Here is a 23,326-nt window from a genome sequence, read left to right as displayed (position 1 = left end):
TCTGATGTTACCTGATCCTCACCAGCAGCTTTGTATCTTTGCATGCTCTCCAAAGCTTTTATGACTTCGTCTATCATTACTGGTGGGGTGTCATCTGGGTTAGTGCTAGTTCTTATAGTATTAAGGTCGTGGTTGTCCTGGCTACTGTACAGATCTCTGTTAAACTCCTCGGCTATTTTAACTATCCTATCCATATTGGTAGTTATTTTGCTTTCTGTGTCCCTTAGTGCATACATCCTATTTTTGCCTATCCCTAGTTTTCTTTTTACTGCTTTGACGCTATGGTACGGTCTCGAATTCACCTAGACTAGAAGAATGAACGACATAAACTGATACGCAAGAAGCCAATCAATGAGCTAGCACTGAGAGGGAAAGTACAGGAATTCAGAGTTAGGAATATATCTTAGCGCAAATGAAGAAGCGAGCATTTGCAAGGCATGTAACAAGAAGCCAGGATAAGCTATGGTCATTTGGAGTAATAGAGTGGAATTAAAGAGAAGGCAAGTACACCAGGGGGAAAAAGAAAGTTAGGTTGGAAGATGATCGAGAACTTCGGGGATATTGTGGTAATAGCAAGGACGGAAACGTGCCCACCGTAGGAACAGCGGGAGGTATTTGCCCGCAGAGGGCGCCGTCAGAGTAATGCTGACAAGTGCGAGAAAATTCTAGCTGCTCCACCGCAATTGTATACTGTTCTTGCAACCCGAACACTGCAGCGCTAGTCCGATGAAGAGACGAGCGTCGATGAATGAATATATGGCACTGGGCCTAAATGAGTGAGTGCGGGATTTAATGAAGCAATGCAATAAACGAGTTATTACGACTTGGCATCAAGTGATAACCGTGCTCTAATTGTCAAAGATTAGCGGTTTTACGGGAGTGCACATGCACACGACGGGGATGTGCAAAACAACTGAACTTTGATTTGTCTCATTCATCAATGTCTAGTGTGTTTGGGCTCCTAGAGTATGACGAATCAAATGTTAAGCCGTATACACTATACGTGCCACGTGCAAAAAGACAAGCCTCCTTATAGATGTCACCAATCACTTCGTTTTCTGGGGACTGCATGTAGCATCATTCAGTTACACTATAGAGAAGATGGGGATGAGGCGGCATCAAGTACATAATGTCTTCACAGCACATCCAGTATAGTATACTTGTGCTAATAGGCATAAACGAAGAATCGCGCGCGTTTTATGCAGTAAACGTCGACTCGTTCGGACGCACTCCGCGCAGCGAGAGAAAGGAAAGCAGGACCTATAACTAATGGCAGTTCAGCGCGCGGTTACGACTCACGTGTAAAACGCCGGGGGAGGTTCGCCCCCTTTTACAACTTTCTCAGATTCTCTTCACCATCTCGGCAGGAAGCTAGAGTCAGCAACGCGTGCGTGCCACACAGAGCGCAGCTCGTGAGTGTCGTACCAGGATCCCTCATAAAGAACTCTGCAGGTCGTACTGAGAAGCGAAGCCTCAGTATACCATCCTCGGAAAAAAAAAAGCATGCCGCGGCACGCGGGAGGTGGCGCATGCGTCGTCACCGCCACATATATAGACGCACCCACAACACGAGTGCGCACAGCGCGCGCCAGAGAGATGCATCGATTGAAATGCGAGCACGAGTCAATGGCGGCTCCTGTTCGTCTCGCAAGGCGCCTTGTTCTCCAATGGTGATGGATGAGCATCCCGCCCACCCACGCGCACGCCAACTCCCGCCGCGGCGCGCTTTTCCCGACGAACGACTACTCTTCGTCGGCAGCCGGAGCTCACCGCGAAGAGGCAGGCGCCTTTGGGGAAGAAAGCGCGGGGGATCCTGAGATCACGCTTCCGAGAAGCCGGGCCGCCGGCTTGCGGCGACGAGAGCCGGCCGTCACTGCTTCTTGTAGTGCAGACTAAACGTGCGTTTTGCTTCCGAAACTGCGCCTCGGAGAGTGGCAGCTTGGGCTAGTTGGTATGGTATGACGATAGTTATAGCGTGAGAACAAAACGATGACACAGAGACCAAAACGACGACTTAGAGACAAGAAGGACACGAAAGACTCTTTCGATCTTCTTGTCTCTGTGTCGTCGTTTCGTTCTCGCGCTGTAACTATCGTCATGCGCCTCGGAGCTTAGGTTTCATAAAGTTAACGTGTCAAGACAGCATTGCGTTCACCTTTTGTCGGAGCTGTAGCCCTCCGCTCTCTTTCACAACTGGTTTGGACGGTACTTTATCGATTCTAACGAAGCCAAGAGAAAATGAAGTATCTAGGAGCATTGGGGACATTATTCGTAACATTTAAGTGGAGTGTTGTAATTATGACATCTATAAAGATGATTTAAAAAAAATGGATAAAGAAATAAACTACTTCCCTTCGGTGGGTACGGAACCTAAAACCTTCGAGTTATATCCTCAATTTTCCGCGACGCCGGTCTTTGCATACCGTTCATTTAAGAAAACATTTATGTGCGTGTAATTCTGGGTGTTAGTGGAGCACATTCGGCAAGCACTCTCAAATTATGACAGGTAGATTGCCATTATCCCTTAAGAGGAAGGTATATAACAGCTGTATCTTGCCGGTACTTAGCTACGGAGCAGAAACCTGGAGACTCACAAAGAGGGTTCAGCTTAAATTGAGGACGACGCAGCGAGCAATGGAAAGAAAAATGGTAGGTGTAACCTTGAGAGACAAGAAGAGAGCGGAGTGGGTTAGGGGACAAACGGGGGTTAAGGATATCATAGTTGAAATAAAGAAGATGAAATGGACATGGGCCGGGCATGTAGCGCGTAGACAGGATAACCGCTGGTCATTAAGAGTATATAACTGGATTCCCAGAGAAGGAATGCGGGTTAGGGGCAGACAGAAGGTTAGGTGGGCAGTTGAGATTAAGAAGTTTGCGGGTATAAATTGGCAGCAGCAAGCACAGGACCGGGTTAACTGGCGGAACATGGGAGAGACCTTTGTCCTGCAGTGGACGTAGTCAGGCTGATGATGAATTCTGGGTGTGTGTCAGCGATACTCACGGCCATGGTGAACTCTTCTTCATATATTTTTTTTCCCAACTGGCATCACTTAGCAAGTGACGACGTTGTACCTGACCAATAAATTCTATAGCATGCTATATGCCTAAAACATACAGTGATGTCTGAAACACGGATGGGCGCACTTTCCCAAGCGTTGTTCCTTCGCTATCTTTAGTTGCTCATGATTCGTCACGATTCTTTACTCCACATCAGTGAGAAGAGAAGTTACTCTTGGCTGGCTTTCTTGAGCAGAAATAAGGTGGCGTTCAACATTGTAGGCAACGTTCACGATATCTCGGGACGTGAGAACATGCATACATTATAAGTGGCGCAATTATATCTGTAGCTGCTTTCGTATAGCTCATGGAAGACATTCGACCGTTTTTGAATTATTACTGGCAAGAGTATGTTTAAAGAAATAAATTAAATGAAAAAGTGTGGGCCTCTTTCCTGGATCAAATCAAGGAACGGCGGCTATGCACCACTGGGCCGGTTTGTTCGGAGGAGAGAGAAACTCACAGAAAATGCAATCGCTGGAATGTTTCTCGCGAGACATACAAAATTTGTACTTGACGCTGCTGTTTTATGATTTGATAAGCGATTCTGTAAGTCACAGTTCCTGTAATATTCCCGTTTTGTATTATTATATCATTTCTAAAGTAAACATGCACCCTATCATCTCCAGCCGCAACAAAGGCGCCTGCTTGTACCGACTCTCTCCAGCTCCCCCGAGAGTGCATGCTCCTAATAACGACTGCATAAAGCTTACAAAAAAGTATTAACGAAACAGAGGCCACGCCCTGCTGATACAATACTGTTGTGAGGAGTCCTAAGGCAACTAGTCGTTGAATAGCGATGTGGGGAACATCGCACTTTTTTTTTCTTAAGTCAAAGCGCAGCAATTTCTTTTTCTTAGACACACTCCGGATTGTGTGACTAGAAAAAGTGTTGAGCGATTTAGAGTACTTGGCACTTTAACTATGACAGAGCAGAAAGTCGTCCCAGTACGTTTATTTAGCGAAAATGTTCGACGATTTAAAGTACAATGTATTCTACCATGGGAGAGCAATACGCTGTACCAGTACCCAATGAAAACAGGGATTAATCAAGTGTTATGCAAGGAGTACCCATACCGTCTTGCCAGATATACCAAGCCGAGATATACCGTATACGTTAAACAAGGAAATGCCGTACCGCCATCCATCGTCGGCCACGTAGCTTTCTTTGTCCACCTTTATCTGTAGCAATGATGATATCATCAATTTACTGTGAGCAATAAGCAACTTTCAAACTAAGTAAAGTTATAAAAGGAGTAAATTGCGTTCTGACCACGATGGTGTGTTACCGTGCTTACCGTACCGAACCGTGCACGGTAGCCGGATAAAGCACTCGGCTGCTGACCTGCAAGTCGCGGGATGGAATTTCGGCCGAATTTTCGTTAGAAGCTGAAGTGCTTGAGGCCCGTGTGCTTATATTTAGGTACACGTTAAAGAACCCCAGGGTGGTCGAAATATTCGGAGCCCTCCACATACAGCGTCTCTCATAATCATATGGTGGTTTTAGGACGTTAAACACAAACGATTATTACATTATCTGTACTTACCTTATGACATTACCGTCACTGCTGCAACTCCTTAATATGGCAAAGTTTAAATAGCTGCACTATGAGAGTCAGTGGAACTTAGATGTTCAACCTTACGATTCCCGCATATCAGTCCAAACTTGCAAATCGTTTGTCACAGCTTCAACATGACTAAATCACTAGCGGGTTCTCTATAAATAGCGGGAATCTGGTCATATTGGCTGTGATAAGACCATGCAGTAAGCGTGAAATGCTGCTTACGTAAGAGAGAGAGAGAGAGCGACACGGAAGCTAAATAGACCACACTATCTGGTTTACTACACTGCAGGAGAAGAGGAAAAGTGTATATGACAGATAAATGAAGATAAAATGAGTTTATACAAGAACACCCCCGAGTACACACACATGTCCAAAGTCAAAACATGCAGAATGTGTTGACATTCGCCCAAGTTTTTGTTCGAATAAGCAGCGCTTGATTTCCCGCGGTAACAATCGGTGTGACTGAGTATACCTTTTTTAGATTTAGAGGATTTAAATGCGCGGGGAGTTCATGCATTCTATAGGAATGTCACATTCGCACTCAGTGCCTATAGCACATACATCGCAGTTGATGCCCATATGCTTGACGTGCTGGTTGTTGAACGGATGGTATCCGTTAATAACCGCACAGTGCAGGTGGGATTCATCAATAACCGCTGAACGGACATGACTTGCCGATCGGCACCAATTTCGTCGCCAACATGCGCACTGCGTTTCAGGGAGCACGCAGAACGTTGCCACTCGCTTACAGATTTTCGGTCATACTGAATACGTCAAGTAACGCCTCACACGTGTGCAAATATAGATATTCAATCGAAATGTGTAGATCTTCATTTCTGGGCTGTTGCACGGGGTAGTGCAAAGAATGACGTCACTTCTTTGGAAGAGCCGAAATAAACAGGGAAGTATAAAGGCTGACGTCACTGCCTCGGGGGAGTACAAAGGCTGACGTCACTTCCTCTGGGAAGTACAAATGCACGGTGGAGTACGAAGGCTGATGGCACCCAGACTGCTTCGTTGTATAAAGTGTATAGACGTATACATGTGAAATCTACAAGCGTGTCTCGCATACGCTTATAAGTTTGAACGAGTGCGCGTATGTGCATTATTTCATGCATTCAGGCTTAACTCACTCGTCAAACATGTTCCGCTTCGCATGTATTGTTCACGCAGTATTAAAGAAGCAATCAAACTGCTATAACAGTGGCAACCACCAAGCCACCGGGAACATCGGGTGTAAGAAAACGCTATATACACCGTGGGCTAAGATACACCAACAAATGCGTCGACAACACACTGCCCGACAGTCGGTCGTCTTGCAATTCACGCTTCACGCACCACCTGGAAAGCTCGCAGATACAGCCGCTCTTCGAGAGGCACACCGACGTTGCCCGTCCCTGCTTCGTCTCCCGTCGGACCACCGAAGAAAGGTCTCCCGCCGAGAAAGCACCCCCTGCCACCCTCCCCTCGTCTTTCGCGCTCTTCCCACTGACACGAGCACACGCGGAACAGCAGCGACTGCTCACTTTCGTTATCTCTTCATGGAGAAAGCAGAAAAGGAAAGAAAGTTACATTCTTATCTTTTCTGGCTTTTTGGCTTTAGGCGAGCAGTAATGCTTTTCACCCCTGTAGCAAAAATGTTAGGCTTGTGATGAGGACATCACTCCTAAAGACCGTTACACGCAGACTGAGAAGGAGCACCGCACGTGCTATAGTTGCCCGTTTGTCAATACTTCCTCAGTCGTGTTTCTACCTTTTGTTTTGGCGACGTTTTAGCCCAAACTTGTGAATTCCTTTGTTGGAGTATCCTTTGCTTTCCTTCACGTCTATTTGTTCCTGTCCTTCACGGCTGGTGTTTGGCAGCGCTGTGAATGTCATTCTGAGGCCGTCCTTGACAGTTATTCTTGATAATATTTGTTCAGGCTTTACGTGCTCAAACCAAGATTTGATTATGAGCAACTCCGTAGTGGAGGGCTGTGGTATTGGATTGGATAAACTTTGTGCCAGCAGATGTGCGCTCGCGCGCCCGACGCGGCCCTATACGTCGTCTTCGGTGTTGCGGCGCGGATCTCCGTTCGCCATTGCCGGCTCGCTGGGTCCCTGCCTTTCGAGCGCCCCGAGGACCTGCTGATCTCGGCCATCTGTTGGTGTTCTTTCACATGCACTGAAGTCACACAGTACATGGGACCACGGCGCTCTAAGATCTCGCTCCATGAAAATGCGACGAACTGCGGCCGTGATTGAAATTCGGCTCAGCAGCGGACATCACAGTGACATCACCGTGACATCATATACCGTGACATCACCGCGGTGGACTGACACTTATTCAGTGCACGACGTTAGATCTCTCCGTATCGTAATGATCACTCGCAATCTCAGAGATATAATCTGTTCACGTTTATACCTAAATGTTATAGCTGCGTTACAAACATTTGTTTCATGAGCGCAGTACATTCATGCATACTTGTTCACAATAGTGATCGGCAACTTCCACAGATCTGGAGGCGAATATTTCCGATTCGACTGCACATAAAATGTCGCATTCATTTTCTCTTGACTTTATAAAACAAGCTTACTTAATACTCCAAAGCACTCGTGTTGAACAATGCATACTTCTTAGTCAATAACAGAATCGTTATTACCATTTACTCACAAGTCACCAAACTGAGAACAGAACAACGAAGTGATGATACTGTGCGGGTTTTTTATTCAGCGCCAGTTGCATATGCTGTAGTGCTTAATCTAAGAGAGACACTTGAACAGGGTTATATTTAAGTGCTTCATCTGTCGATCGTAACTTTTAGCACACTGTCTAATCTCTATTTTTGTATTCTTATTTTGATTAGAAAAAACTGTTCGATCTGATTGATGTCAACGGTGCTAGCATCAACTGAGATTCTTTAAATCATACTTACATTAATACGATTCTTGTAAACTCTCTGAATGGGTGGGAGCAAATGGCTGACCAATATCTCTTGAATCATCGTCATCGACGGCGTCATTATCATCATCATATTTCAGTGCGGTGATACGACGTGCAAGTAAATGCATGCGTGTACTGCCTCGTTTTTACATATAATACCGTGTAAATATTTTTACGAGGGACCTTCGTTCTGCCGGCTTTCCATACTTGCTTTTTTATTAGACCCAACACGTACGCTTTTAACACGGCGAAAAACAGCATGGCGCGAAGAACGTTAAGATGTGTATTTTTCGCAAACTCTTCTTAAAACAAAAATTGAGTATGAAAGAAACACACTCTTCGCAGGACAAAAAGGTGGGACAGGGTCCTCCTGTCCGATTACGGGTCATTTTCTCGCACATGTATTCATCTGGAACATACGGCACATATGCAGCACTTTGTTGATGTACGTAACTTAGTCCGAAGCAACCTGCATAATTTATAAAGAACAAACAAGTATATTCTGGGAATGTTTTTGTCGAGCTTAGTGCTCTGCCTGTTCGCCACGGTGGATCAGAGGTTCTCGGCTGCTGACTCGGAAAGTTCCATCTCGGCCACGGCGGTCGCAATTGGGTAGAGGCGAAATGGTAGAAGCCTGTGTACTATATGATGTCAATGCACGTTAAACAACAGCAGACGGTCGAAATTTCCATGTATCTCATTCCGGTGTCTTTTGTCGTAGTTTCGGCTCGTAAAACTCCAAATATTATTAGTGATATGGTCGGCTTTGCGGACAGTACCCAGTACCCACATATGCTTCTCAGCAGGTATTTGTTATTACACTGAACCGTTATGACGCGCGGGTGAAACTAATAAACAGATAACGTAATGGCATTTGCAGGCGTGTGATATGGTAAAAATTCCTCGATAAAAAAAAGCGACAAAAAATGACTCAGGTTTCACGAACGCGTGATTTCGAGTATATCCAACGCACCACATAACCATATATCTTTCATTACCGCATAAGGCTATGTAAAGGCTTCAACTCACTGACATATCATCGCGCTAAAAATAATATAATATCGGCAGGTCACACTTGCAAGTCCTCGCACAATGCGCCTTTGTTTCGTGCGTAGTTCCAAGAGCCAACTTTGTAAGCAGTTTTCATCAACTGCTCTGTCATGCGTTATTTTTCATTTAAAATGGAAAGGAGGAAAAAATTATTACGACCCATGTGAGCTTTAAGCTTGGAAACAGCATTGGGAGAATCAGCGCAAGCTGCATTTGTTTTTCGCGGTCGAAAGTGCGCGGCAATTCTGGGTCGACGATGTTGTAAGCAAAAGACGCGTGCTCTGCGATGAAACATGTACTGCAGCTGCGCGGCGTGCGATCACAAAGAGATTGATTGATTGATTGATTGATTGATTGATTTGTGGGGTTTAACGTCCCAAAACCACCATTTGATTATGAGAGACGCCGTAGTGGAGGACTCCGGAAATTTTGACCACCTGGGGTTTTTTAACGTGCACCCAAATCTGAGTACACGGGCCTACAACATTTCCACCTCCATAGGAAATGCAGCCACCACAGCCGGAATTTGATCCCGCGACCTGCGGGTCAGCAGCCGAGTACTTTAGCCACTAGACCACCGGGGCGGGGCAATCACAAAGAGAGAAGGTCTAAAGTCGCAAATGGTTAAAATGACAACATAGAAACCAAACGGCATGAATGAAAAACAGGCACGTACAAAAGCGGCTTGGGCATCGTGTTCGCGACAGAAACTATAATGATGGAATAATTACGACAGAAAAGGGTGCGACGGAAAGCAAAGCACATCATTATTAGCCTCTTTCCCGTCTTCAAACAGGCGAGAATGCGTCTGAGCTACACTGAGGCTGCGTAGGACGACAATTCCAGCTTATTTATCGACGTTGAGCCTTTTTATTCGATTTATTTTATTTACAATACTGCTATCCCCGAGTAGGGGCCACAGCCGGGTGGGTTTACACATGTACGATATCAGAATAACTTCAATAAAACTCGCCTATAATTTGAATGTGCATGCTGGAGGATGACTCTTCTGGGAGCATTACGTGCTGGTCTTGATGAAGAAGCCGTTTTTGACTGGCTAGAAATTTGTCTGGTTTCGGTTCGTGTGCCTATAGCGCCAACTATAACACTCGCGTCTTTTTTCATGTATATGCACACTGTTGCACTGCCGCATTGCACATATTGCATATACTGCAGTGCATCGTAACTGTACTTTCATTTCTTCTTAGATATAGCGATCCCAGAATTAAACATCAGAAGCATTTCAATTAACGTAAAAACACTCAACCATGCGCAAGCTTTCGTCGGGTTGGGGGCGTTTAATGTTCCCGAAAGAAACAGCAACATAAAAATATAACGCTTCATTTCGAATATATATATATATATATATATATATATATATATATATATATATATATATATATATATATATATATATATATATATATATATATATATATATGGGATCGCTATATTTAGGGAGAAATGAAAGTACAGTTACGAGATGCACTGCAAAGATGAAGGCTTAAATTGAAGATTGTAGAGATGAAAGTAATGAAAATTAGCGAAGCGTGCAGTAAGTCGAGCAAGCCTTGAAACACTGACACTGCATGAACGATTCTGAAGAGTAATCTGGTTCCTTCTAGATTCTTTCTGCCGTATCTACGTGATGACAGTTGTTTAGGTTGCTTCTCAGGGCAGAGAAGTTTGAGATAAACCGCATACATGCAGTAAGAAAATTTACACGAATGTCCAAACTTCACCGACCAGGAAACGAGGCATATTTCGTTTGGTTTCCTGGATATAACCGGCATATAACGAGGACATGAATAAGAGTGGTACTATAGGCCTTATCTACATGACGACGGTTGTTTCTAGGTTGCTTCTCAGAGCAGAGAAGTTTGAGATAAACCGCAGACCTGCAGTCAGAAACGAGACACGGATGCCGAAACTTCACCGACAGAAACACGCGCTGAAATCGAAAGTTTGCGCCTTCCATAGATCTATGGGCATGCCGTTATTGGCTTCCATCGTTTTGGGATATATTGTGCATGGCCGCCGTTGCCACTCCCGTTCCCCAGTATTTTCTTGTTCAATGTAACCGGGGTCTTCGACTCGCCGCCGTCGCTTCGCAGCCATTTCTTGTTGGGCTAACAGCTGCCTTCCTCCCTTTTATTAAACCAGTGGTGAGTACTTGGAAATACATCCTACTTCTGTGGCACATACCCGGTTACGATTAAAAATTGCCCCTATATAATACTGCCCTGTTGTGCCAGCATATTGCAAATTTCTAATGTTTATCGCCCCGTTATTTTACATGGTATACATCATCATCATCCTCAGCATCGTCATCATCAGCCTGACTACGTCCACTGCAGGACAAAGGCCTCTCCCATGTTCGGCCAGTTAACTCGGTCCTGATTTGGGTGCACGTTAAAGAACCCCACGTGGTCGAAATTTCCGGAGCCCTCCACTATACGGCGTCTCTCATAATCATATGGTGGTTTTGGGACGTTAAACCCGACATGTCAATCAATTAACTCGGTCCTGTGCTTGCTGCTGTCAATCTATACCCGCAAACTTCTTAATCTCATCCTTCTGTTTCCCCCTAAACCACTTGCCTTCTATGGGAATCCAGTTAGTTACCCTTAATGACCAGCGGTTTTCCAGTCTACGAGGTATACATGCCCGGCCCATGTCCATTTCCTCTTCTTGATTTCAACTATGATATATTTAACCCCCGTTTGTTCCCTATAATCCACTCTGCTCTCTTCTTGACCCTTAAGGTTACACACCTACCATTTTTCTTTCCATTGCTCACTGCGTCGTCCTCAATTTAAGCTGGACACTCTTTGTAAGTTTCCAGCTTTCTGTTTGGTATACATACAACTCTTTTATAGGTATACAAATCGTGAGACTCCTAAAGCAGACAGTCTCTTATCAACGTGCATGCGAATTTCTCGCCGAAGACGGTCCTCCAAGACCTGTTAAACAGGGGCCACAAGGAAGACGTGTGAAGTAAAATACGCACTCTTGTCGCTGCACATCAGAAGGATCATATGCAGATCGTGCAGTAATACATTGCTTAAACAGGTACATCAAGTCTCGACAAAGTCAAGCGTTTAACACGCGCAAGCTATACCCCGAGCCGTTTGCGGCACGGTGCGATTGAAATTTTGCAGAGTAAATATAAGAAGATAGCTTAGCGGGAGAAGGACTTGCATTGGGAAGCGTGCCGTGTGCTTTACAGAAACGAGCGCCGTATGTGCACGTCAGCATAAAAACAAATTTACTAAATTACTGCGACTCTGAAAAGGTAAAAAATAAGAAAAGTGTCCTCGTGGAGATATAACATGCCCTATATAGTACTCCTTTCGTGCTTATTTGTGTGCGTGTGTGTGTGTGTGTGGGAGGGGGGGAAGTTAAAGACTATATATATATATAGTCCTTCACTTAGTCCTCCCAGCTCTCGACATGGTGCACGGTGTTTTATTTGTCACCGCTTTTGTTTCCGCACAGAGTGGGTCGTATAAAGATGATATCATTCGATGGCTCAAATTTACGACGTTCTAAGGCAGATAACAGGTGCTGACAGCGAATATTCGGATCCGGGGGTTCGCTGGAAACCAGGTCGCCGTTCTTCGGCAGTGAATGGAATGAAGCGATCATAAATTCGGTGCCTTTCAAAAAGAACACGCGCGTGCAATCTTCGCAAAAAGCGATTCCAAAGATGAGTATCGTACGTGATTCATGATATCTTTGTCATACAGATGCTGCCAACTCATGCATGCAGCGCGGTACCTTGCTTTTGCCACCGCAACCTAGTCTATTTGTCACTGGCACACGATAAAGAAAATAATGAACGCTGCGCAGCCAATGCACATTCCTTGCAAGCGTGCCCCGCCGCAGTGGTCGCGGGATCGAATCCCGGCTGCGGGGGTTGCATTTCCGATGGAGGCGGAAATGTTGTAGGCCCGTGTGCTCAGATTTGGGTGCACGTTAAAAAAACCCAGGTGGTCTAAATTTCTGGAGCCCTTTACTGCAACGTCTCTTATAATCGTATGGTGGACTCGGGACGTTGAGCCCCACATATCAATTAATCAAATCAAATGCTTTGCAAGCGTAGACTTCACTGTTCTGTGAGTTCGGACGTATACACTTCAGCGCTCAATAACGTATATTTAGTGCAAGCAATGTTCGTAAGGATGCTCGTGAAAAAAAAAAAACTCATTCAACGAGTATATCAACGAAACTCATGGTAGTGCTGTGGCCGCAGCGTTGGTTTATCGGCATTCTTTCCTCTCAACCCTTTCACTTCTTTTACTCAATATCATTTTTCAACATGTCCCCGCAACATGCGTTTCTTGCGTATTTTTCTGTTTTGTTGCCGTTGAACAACATGTATACGCCGGTCACCTACGTATCCAGCTCAGTCGACTGGAAGGCGAAGCCATCTTGTTCATTTTCTTCTCGGTGGATGTACTGAACCTCCCGCGCCTCCCTCCGAAATTTTTGTGCAAGTGTAAGCCGATATCGCATTGCCTCCAGGATCGGAGGCGTTGAAAGCTTTTTTTGCAAGGCCTTTGGGATCGGTCCACCTTTGACCAGTGATGTCATGATGTGATGACGTTTCTACGTGACACCACGTTGCCCCGCCGCGGTGGTCTAGTGGCTAAGCTACTCGGCTGCTGACTCGCTGGTCGCGGGATCGAATCCCAGCTGCGGCGGCTGCATTTTCGATTGAGGTGAAAATGCATGTGTATACGCCTGTGCGCTCAGATTTAGGCGCACGTTAAAGAACTCCAGAACCGCTACATCACCACAGAGGGCAAGTGAATCGAAGGAAAGCCCTTCAAACTTCCAAAGGTATACGATGTGCAACGGTGTGCGCACACAGGTGATGACGCAACACCCAGAACTTCGAAGCAGCAGCTCAACTCCCGTCCGCACCGCCATTAGACTTTTACTTGTGGGGTTACATGAAGCAGCATGTGTCAGCGAACGCATCAATGGCATTAATAATTTGAGGTAGAGGATCACTTATACTTTATGCAGTCTGTTATATACAACAGACGTCCTTAGCAGTGGAAGAACTTGCACATCGCAGGGATGTGTGTACTGTAACAAATAGAAGCCACAGTGAACTGCACGAAACAGTTATGAAACTTGGGAAAATTTCTGTTTGTTTGGTGCCGATTTCGTACATATGTCTTGTTTTTTTTTTTTTTCATTTCCTTTGACTAGCCAAAAGTGCACCCCGACTTTACTGACGCACTTTAGACAGCTTTAGAACCCTTTAGAACCCGGAAAGTTGGCTCCCCCCCCCCCCCCCCCTTCGTTCGGAAAGCGGACTGTCGAGCAGAAGAACATGGTACGTGTGTCCAGGCAATTAGGGCGTTGCGCTTTCTTTTTTGGTCTCGACTTGTTCGAAAACGTCTCCACTAAACCTGGTGCCACGTGCCACATCCATTAGAGCCCTTATTGCTCATCTCCTTTTCTCCCCTTCTTTCTCATAATTCAATTACTCTTTCACGTTCCTCAATTTTATGGTATACCCAACTGGACACGACCATATTCCTTCCGCATCGCTGTCTCCTTCATTGTGATCACCTCCACGCCATGGTATATTAAGCAAAGGTATAGCTTAGCAAGTAACGTGTCGCACTCTAAGCTCGATCAGGACGTCTTGAGTGGCTAGTTGGTTCATTCTATGTGGGAAATATTGCGCTAAGTTGGAAAGGACACTATACAGAAGGAACACTATAGAGATATCGAACGCCAACTACAAAATGTTTTTATTGACTGTAGAGCGTCGGTTAAATAGGCAAATCTAGTGTTCAGTGTTCCTTCTTTGTGGTGTCCTTTGTAGTTTGCGCAATTTCTCCTGTCTCAGCTCGAAGGCGTGGGCTCAACTTCCGGCCCCGTGCAAGCAGCATTTAGATAGGCGTGTACTGCAAGGCACATTCCTTTGTGTATAAAACACTCAGTTCATGGGCCTTGTACACGATCATGTCAGTGTACGTTCCCGTATACTCATAATGAGGTCCTGCGTAAATGCTGGCTATATGCAGGAAATGAGACGAAAAAATGTCCGGTTTCCTGGCTATATCTGGCACTTTAAGCGCTTTGGATCTGATTAAGAGTGATATATATTGTAGTTCGGCATACATGAACTATCGTATACGATATAAACAAGGGCACTCGTTTCAGAGACCTAGTTCACTGATCTCATAAAAACCTATACATGTGGCGCTTCCTGTACGCATATCAAGGATATAATAACACACATATCAAGGATATAATAACACACATTCATAAACCCAAATGCAAATTTTTCTGCTTATATATACGCTCAGTCGTCGCTAAAGCGAATGGAAATTAACGAGCGACCAAGGCATATGGCAAGTTTAAAATATACTTTGCCATTTTGTTTTGCGAACTTTTGGACAGCGTACTGAACGTCGTAAATATGTAACGTACGAGCTGCAATAATTTCCACATAATGTGGCCTCCGTGACTGCTTCCTGTTTTGCCGAACGTATTCACTGTATACATTGTTGTTCGTGCCATCGTTCACTGGGAGATGTATAATTGTTTTAGGCTTTCTTGCCTACAAAGTGGAGTGAATAAGGGCCCTGGAGTTCAGACACACACACACACACACACACACACACACACACACACACACACACAACAGATATATATATATATATATATATATATATATATATCTTTTTGCGTCTAAGTGAATGTCTAAGTGAATGCTTTCTTTTTAACTACATTACAGATAAGTTGCTCTAGAATATGACAAAATACCAAGTGACAGCCATATTATCTTTTTTTTCTCTCTCCTGCTTCATTCGGTCCAGATGCAGCGCTATGATTTTTTTTCTGGGCTATAGGGGGCAGGGGCACGATAATGAGTGCGTGCCCCTCGAAAATAGACTCGCGCAGTCCAAACATTTTATGCGTTGTAACGTGGCATAATATTTTCTTGCGCGGTCGCGAGGGGGTGCAGATGAGGTACAGCAAGAAACTTACGGAGAGGAGAGGGCACGTGCCCCCCTCTGCCGTTGGCGCCCGCATCCATGTAGCCACGTGGCGTTCCTTTGTAAGGTTTTTTTATTATTTTGTAGTTGTATCGCAGCTGTATCGCTGATTAGAATGTCATCGAGATTGCTGTCCTCGTTTGAATGAGATAATAAACTGGCAAGTACGTTTATATGCGAAGATTTACCGCAACGATTATGGGTCTATAATAGCTCACAACGTTCTCACAGACTCGGACGAAGTGGAGACACGCAAAGACAAGCGTTTGTATTCGTGTGTCTTCACCAACTAGCAAAAAATCGTGATTATATGGGTTTATTCGTTATCCAACTCCACGCATTTTCATACCGCAGAAAGAAGGTTCTGCGGGGCTAGGGTGTCTGCTCCTATACATTAATTAACAAATTAAAATGTGCGCTTGTAAACTAGACAACAGCAAGGCGGCATTTTGCCGTTCACACATATTCGTAATTTTCAGATACCGGATGTCATGGTGAGGTTACGAGAGGTATGTTACACGTCAACGTATAGTTTTTACGTGTTGCATGTATGTCAGAGTCCTTGCTGGGCCCCGAAAACTTCCCTTACGCGGCCGCCCCTTGTAAACACGCGAAGGCGGACCTATGCATGGTGCTCTGGAGCACTTTTGCTGCAGCAGCACCAGTTGTCTCGTTATCATATATATAATAGAGCGCCGCTGAGCTTTGGGATGGGCGGAGCATATACGTGCCGTGGCGTCGTTAAAAGCGCCTCAGTATGTCGATGACGCTTGCCACGGTTGGCAATCATGATGTGTCGTCGTCATCATCATCATCATCATCATCATCATCAATCAGCCTGACTACGTTCACTGCAGGACAAAGGCCTGTTAACTCGGTCCTGTGCTTGCTGCTGCCAATTTATACCCGCAAACTTCTTAATCTCATCTGCCCACCTAACCTTCTGTCTCCCCCTAAGCCACTTCCCTTCTCTGGGAATCCAGTTAGTTACCCTTAATGACCAACGGTTATCCAGTATACGCGCTACATGCCCGGCCCATGTCCATTGTTTTCTTCTTTATTTCAACTATGATATCCTTAACCCCCGTTTGTCCCCTAATCCACTCTGCTCTCTTCTTGTCTCTTAAGGTTACACCTACCATTTTTCTTTCCATTGCTCGCTGCGTCGTCCTCAATTTTAAGCTCAACCCTCTTTGTAAGCCTCCAGGTTTCTGCTCCATATAACTAAGTACCGGCAAGATACGGCTGTTATATACCTTCCTCTTGAGGGATAGTGGCAATCTACCTGTCATGATTTGAGAGTGTTTGCCGAATGTGCTCCACCCCATTCTTATTCTTCTAGTTACTTCAATCTCGTGGTTAGGCTCTGCGGTTATTACCTGTCCTAAGTAGACATAGTCTTTTACAACTTGAAGTGCACTATTAGCTATAATGAAGCACTGCTCTCTTCCGAGGTTGTTGTACATTACTTTCGTTTTCTGCAAATTAATTTTAAGACCCACCTTTCTGCTCTCCTTGTCTAACTCCGTAATCATGAGTTGCGATTCGTCCCCTGAGTTACTCAGCAATGCAATGTCATCGGCAAAGCGCAGGTTACTGAGGTATTCTCCATTGACTCTTATCCCTAACTGTTCCCATTCTAGGCTTCTGAAAACCTCCTGTAAGCACGCGGTAAATAGCATTGGGGAGATTGTATCCCCCGCCTTACGCCTTTCTTGATTGGTATTCTGTTGCTTTTTTATGAAACACTAGTTGATCCCCTGTAGATTTCTTCCAGGATGTTTATATATACTTCATCGACGCCCTGATTCCGCAGTGCTTGCATGACTGCTGATATTTCTACTGAATCAAACGCCTTCTCGTAATCAACGAAGACTATGTATAGTGGTTGGCTATATTCTGAGCATTTGTATATATTTGTATATTCTGACCATGATGTATATCTTTCTTTAAAATGTGTGCGAACTTCTGATTTACCCTTTGATAACTGGAACCATACTTCTTGAGCCATACAAATAATTAAATTCATTACTATTAGCTAACTAACTGGCAGTGTTACTGTTATATTTTCCTACTGGGGACAAAATGTACGTTACCCTCGCGTATACAATGTAATCATATTTTTTCCCCTTTAACTTCGCGCGTGGTAGCTGGCACAAACTGTATATAACAAATCACAGAGCCGACTTTTTCACAATTCCTCCATGATATCCACGCGAATGAACGGGCCAAATCACTGCATTATCAATTACCTAAAGAAGTATTAGGCCATATGTATACGCGTGCATCAGCGACACTTGCTACCTTTGCATATTGTGTGTGGCACCATGGGAAAGCGCCATTGCGATTCGAGGCAAACGTTCTCCGTGACCTTGGCTAGACTTCTGGCGCAACGAGCTTTATTTTTCACTCCGCTTCATTGTTTTATTAGGTTACGTATTGTACGCATACCACGCCCATTATGTGATTGTCGTAATTTTATTTTAATTAATACGCTAGTATATCTACAACCCACGCAACGGAGTAGTGCATATCGTCCGTATAAAGGCCGAATAGAAATAGAAGCTTGAAGGGAACGTGTTAGAATGCGATAGAATGGAAACTATTAGGGGGCGCCAGTTCTACAAGTTGTCATAGTTGTTTTTTAGTGATTCAATAGAGAAGCAGCCCCCATAATCCCATACATTAGCAGTTCACGTTCATTGATTGGATAAGAACTTCACAGATAAAAATACATACGAACGTGGTCATGTATATGTGAAATTGTATCTTTGCTAAGAAAAAAAAATGCTTCGCTGCTACTACATTATCTCTATATATCCACTGCGGTTCCAAGTGTCAGCGTATTCCAAGTTATTGCACCACATAATTTAAACAACCACCGATTTTAGCCAAATTGAGTATAGATTGAAATTTAGGTCGCTTACCTATCGACTGTTAGATGTTGGTGTGATAAACAGGCTTATTGGTAGCAGGTCTTAATGATTTACGATGTCAGAGGTGAGCACGACATTTTTGGATCACATTTAGGTCGAAATGGGGACGTACGAAAATTTCGAATAAGTGATACGTTTTGACTGTGTATGCTCGAGAACATCATAATTCTTAAGGTCTTTTTTTTTAATCTTGATACTGGTGTGATGCTTGAGATATGACAAATAACAAACAACGAGAATGTTGATGTGAAAGGTGGCTTCATGGCAACGCGTGACAGAATTGCAAAAAAAAAAAAACGACATTTCTACTTCAGAAGCTCGGAGAAAGTTCAGTCGCCTTTCCTTTCTTTACAATTGTTTGTGCGGTATTGTAAAAATTGATCTCCCTGACTGTGTTAAACCGCTCTCAGTACGACGTACTCGTCATGGTCATGAACATGCTCTAACCCCAATTTTTGCCCGATCAAATGCTTTTAAATATAGTTTTTTTTCTAGAACTGTCGATGACTGGAATTGTTTGCCATGTGACATCTTTCATTCTAATAAGTTTCTTGGTGACCTTGAGCGTCACCTTCTTTCTTAACCTTTTGTTTCTTTTGTATTGTTGTCTGTTGTTTTCTACAATTACGTTTTGATGTATCCACTCCTGTTTGGGCCAGCACATTGGCCTGCAGTATTGTGAAATAAATAAATAAAAACATAAAAACGTGACTTCAAGGCAATTCAAGGGGATTTTTTTCGTAAGTTTTCCGCTAGTTGCAGTTGGGTGTGCGGGTTATAGGGCTGCTTTATATACAAGAAATTATAGTATTCTATAGTTTAGTTATCAAAATAAAATTAATGAAAATGCGCAACTTTCAAAGATTTATGGAATAATTGTTGACTTAACATATAAGTGCAAAAAACAACAGACAAGGTGAAGAAAATAAGACCTTGATTTTTGCACTAATTAGTTATGTCTGCAGTTAATACGCCCAAACTAGCCCAACTTGCTTCTCTAATAGAAAAAACAGTATACAGTTGCATCCGCAGACATATGTAACATCACGTGCGTTTTTTTTTTTTTTCAGTTCCAACGAATTGCGCTAAATGACCTAGAAATATATAAACATGGGCCCCATCATGCATTGCACGCCTGTTGCTCCTGAATATTTTTTTATATTGTAGTCAATATCAAAGTACAGATTCATTCATTCATTCATTCATTCACTCATTCAATAATTCATTCATTCCGCTCCTACCTCTGACGCCCTCTTACGGTTATTCAGGCTCAGTAACACACCAATTATATGTGTCTGTTGTACAGGGGAAAGAGTAAAATGATCAAGTATAGTCTCTAGGCACTGACGCCTGCATTACTCGATCATTTCTGGCCACAAGTAGTGCACCGTTATTCATATGCGAAGTCAAATGATCCTATTACGCCATATAGACCAACGAGCCTCAAGAACACGTTGATATGAAAAAATTATATTCTTCTGGATATATACCTTCAGGTGAGTCAATGTTATTTTTTTGAGTTTTTGATCAGGATTGGTAATGGCCGATAACGTTCCGTATATTTAACGTCCACGCCTTTGAAAACCGAGCTAACAAATTGGACGTTCAAGGCATCTACCTATATATTTACACCTGTATTGAGAAAGAGGAAGCAGACAAGACGTCATCATCAGCGTGCGTAGCTATGCATGCTCTGCGTTTCAAAACCCCTTTTTTTCAATATTGTCGGAAAGGGTGGCTAACATAAGGGGAAAACGATCGCTATTTTTTAAAGCAGATTCACTGCTATGTATAGATACCTGGCCTAGCGCTGTTACGGTTGTCCGTTCTGAATGTAAGACCAACTAGATATGTTCTATCGGGGTTAAGTTACTAAGCATATCTCTCGACATAGACGTCTGTGTATTACTATTTCATGCCTGGTCAGCAGTTTGTGTACAAGTGTTTGCAAAATAGTTCTTGCTTGTGTACCTCCTTTGTCTAAGATGATAATCCCACAGACTTTCAGTTTATACCAGGACGTGCACTTTAAGGTAGTCAATAATTTCTTTTGTAACTCTTATCGCTGTTGCAATTGCGTTCCTATAGTTATTCGGAAGAATAGTTCATCATTACTGTGGTCTCTCAATTTTTCCGGTGTGCCTCTTTCCCATTAGAAAAACGAGTGGATACCCAGCGGCATTTGGAAAAGAACCCAGCACATCCCGCTGTGGGGCCGGACGCCCTGCTATACTCCACTCCTGCCTCCGTAAACTCGACCAGAACAAGAGTTCATCTCTCACCACAGCCTACTCCTTCACCATACCCAACCCCCACCACTTAAAATTTTCTAGGATTACTGTAATCCATTAATGCCTCCTTTCTTAACCATCAAGCTTCATTGTACTATTATTCCTGATGGGATTGGCTGTTATCTATGCATTTATTCAGGTACAAACACGCACAGAAGTTGCATGCAGAGATGGGAAGAGAAAGCAACAGAGCTGTCCCAGCTCCTCTTTTAAAGCTGCAGTCTTCACCAGTGCACCTTGTCCTTTCTATTGGCGTCCTTAATGCACTCTGTTCTTATTGACCCCAATTTCTGCGTCAATCAAGAAATCACAAGGCAGCGTCTCACCCTTCTTGGACTTCTCCTTTGGGTCGGAGTTGAGCAGGATGCACTTTTCGGTGCTCGTCTTGTAGGCGTTGGCCGTCGCGTCCGTAGCGCCACTGCCACCCCTTACGACGCCCGTCTTTCCTCCGTAGGCGGTGGCGTCACTCTTGGAGTAGCCGTCATCCTTGGAGTAGCCGTCATTCTTGGTGTAACCGTCGCCATAGCCTCTATCGTGCAGCGCCGAGCCGTGCAGCAACGTCTTAGTGTCGTAGCCTTTCATAGCCTCCTCGTGGTGGTGCTCTAGCATGAGTCGATACGATTGCATCACAGCAGTAGTCCCAAACGAGACCACGAGAACTCCCGTTCAGTCCGGTGCGGAAACGGAAACCGCACTCAGGTCAAGGCTTCCCAAAAATTTCACGCCCACGCTTCCAGTACCACTGATGGCAACGCGAAAAGCAGGCGAGGCCGCACCGCTGCCTACTTGGCAAGTGCGCGACTGTTTGCGGACTGCATGCTCGACACCGGCTTGCGAGAGTCGGGGGAGAGAAAAATGGCAAGCTCGTCAAAAAACATCAAAAGCCGCCAGGCCTTGCACGTTCACCGCGACCATGAACGAAAAAAAGGCGGTTACTCCGCCCGACCGCCTCCATCGCGGGGTGCCCTGCGGGGAAGCCGAGAGGGAGCAAGCGCGAAAAGGCCATTGGGCCGGCGCTCCCTCTACGTCACTCGCTCCGTGTCCAATCAGCACCGGCCCGAGGGCCAGCTCATGGAGGCCATCATTTTGGGCATAAGGAGGTCTAAGGAGGGAGAGCCGATGCCTCTGTAGAGGTGATCCAAATAGGAGGATGGCGAGAAGAGGCTTAACAACGCCGGCAAGGAAACAAAAGGCGGAAAGGAGCTGCCGAACGCTGCGGAGCGGGATCCCTTTGCGCGGAAAATGGCAGCCGCCATTTGGCGTGTTAACTAATTGCTTTACGATCGGGCGAGGGCGAGTGCTGTACTCGGCCGCCATTCTCCGCGCTCGCTTGGTGGGAATCATGGGTTTCGCGGCGCGGAAAACCGATGGCCTGCGCGGAAAGATGAGTTTGCGGAGGGAGACGAGGGGGGGTGGCCGTCCAGAGTGCTCCGCCATGGGCGAGGTGGCGCTAATGCACGCGTTTTATGGCTCCTCCAAGGTTTTGCGCTGCGTTCTGCCTGCTTGTTAGCCTTCTTTTTCGCGTTGTTTTTTTTCCTTACCACGATGCGTCTTCGAACTTCCCCCTTCTCGGTTCCCGCGCCCGCTGCGGCAAACCTCGTACCCATCGGTACCTTTGTTCTGGGGCCAATTTCGCGCCCTCTCCGGCTCCTCTTCCATCGTCGCGGACGGGCGGCGACTGCTTTCATGTCGCGCCAACAATGCAGCCGCCGCTAAAGCCGCAGCGGCAGCCCGCAACAAAGCATCCAGTGCCCCTTTCTGTTTTTTTTTTTTTACCCGCTGTACTAGCCACAGTCATCGGTATCAGACACAACAATGTAGCGAGTCCGAAGAGCTCTCTTCCATCTTGCGGTCCCAAACTATCGGCGCAGAAATTGCAGTGCATCCATTTTGCGCAAATTGGTTAAACCATTTGTGTACTTAGGGAGCCTGGTATGTCGTTATGAAAGAGATGAATTTCAGTTGGTGTCGTTAAACCCGACGGCCCCATAATCAATACAATTCTCGCCTCCTGAATTATTTATGAGGCGAAGCCTGCGTGCTTTGCACATGCCGTTTCCTGCGTGAATTTTTTTGTGCGGCTGCAGCAGTGCGCTGGCGCGTGTGGAGATGTCAGTTACACCAAATTGAATTTCTGTGGTTTAACGAGTCAGAACTGCGATATATTATAAGGAATGCCCCAGGAGAGGGTCTCTAAATCGACTTTAAAGGAGTACTGACACAAAATTTCGCCGCTGAGATAGCTGGCGGGGTCGATACCTGTGAACATTCGTACAAGTCATCTGCAAAATATCAACAACTAATATAGCTTAGATGGCATTTTACGTAAACTTTGAAGTTTGCGTGACTGCTATAGACTCCACCGTGCCATTGACAGCCTCGAAGGGGACCCTTTGGGTACCCCTTACTTCCCTCATGTCACCACGCTGCAGTCAATAAAACAAGTTTTGATGACGTCATAGCCGCCATTTTT

At 45.0% G+C, this 23,326-nt stretch overlaps 1 protein-coding gene across 1 annotated transcript in view; it reads right to left on the bottom strand.

Annotated features, from left to right (window-relative positions):
• Positions 1 to 21,462, bottom strand: part of LOC119172786 (uncharacterized) — a 35,140-nt gene extending 13,678 nt beyond the window's left edge. Inside the window, exon 1 of the mRNA XM_037423931.2 lies at positions 21,180 to 21,462. Coding sequence (XP_037279828.2) covers positions 21,180 to 21,462 — 283 coding nt within the window. The remainder of the gene's footprint in view (positions 1 to 21,179) is intronic.
• Positions 21,463 to 23,326: the final 1,864 nt, after the last annotated feature.

This window comes from Rhipicephalus microplus, chromosome 4 (assembly GCF_043290135.1).
Source record: "Rhipicephalus microplus isolate Deutch F79 chromosome 4, USDA_Rmic, whole genome shotgun sequence".
Lineage (NCBI taxonomy): Eukaryota > Metazoa > Arthropoda > Arachnida > Ixodida > Ixodidae > Rhipicephalus > Rhipicephalus microplus.
The sequence above is the reverse complement of the archived record's forward strand: the minus strand, read 5'-3'. Positions and strand labels throughout refer to the sequence as shown.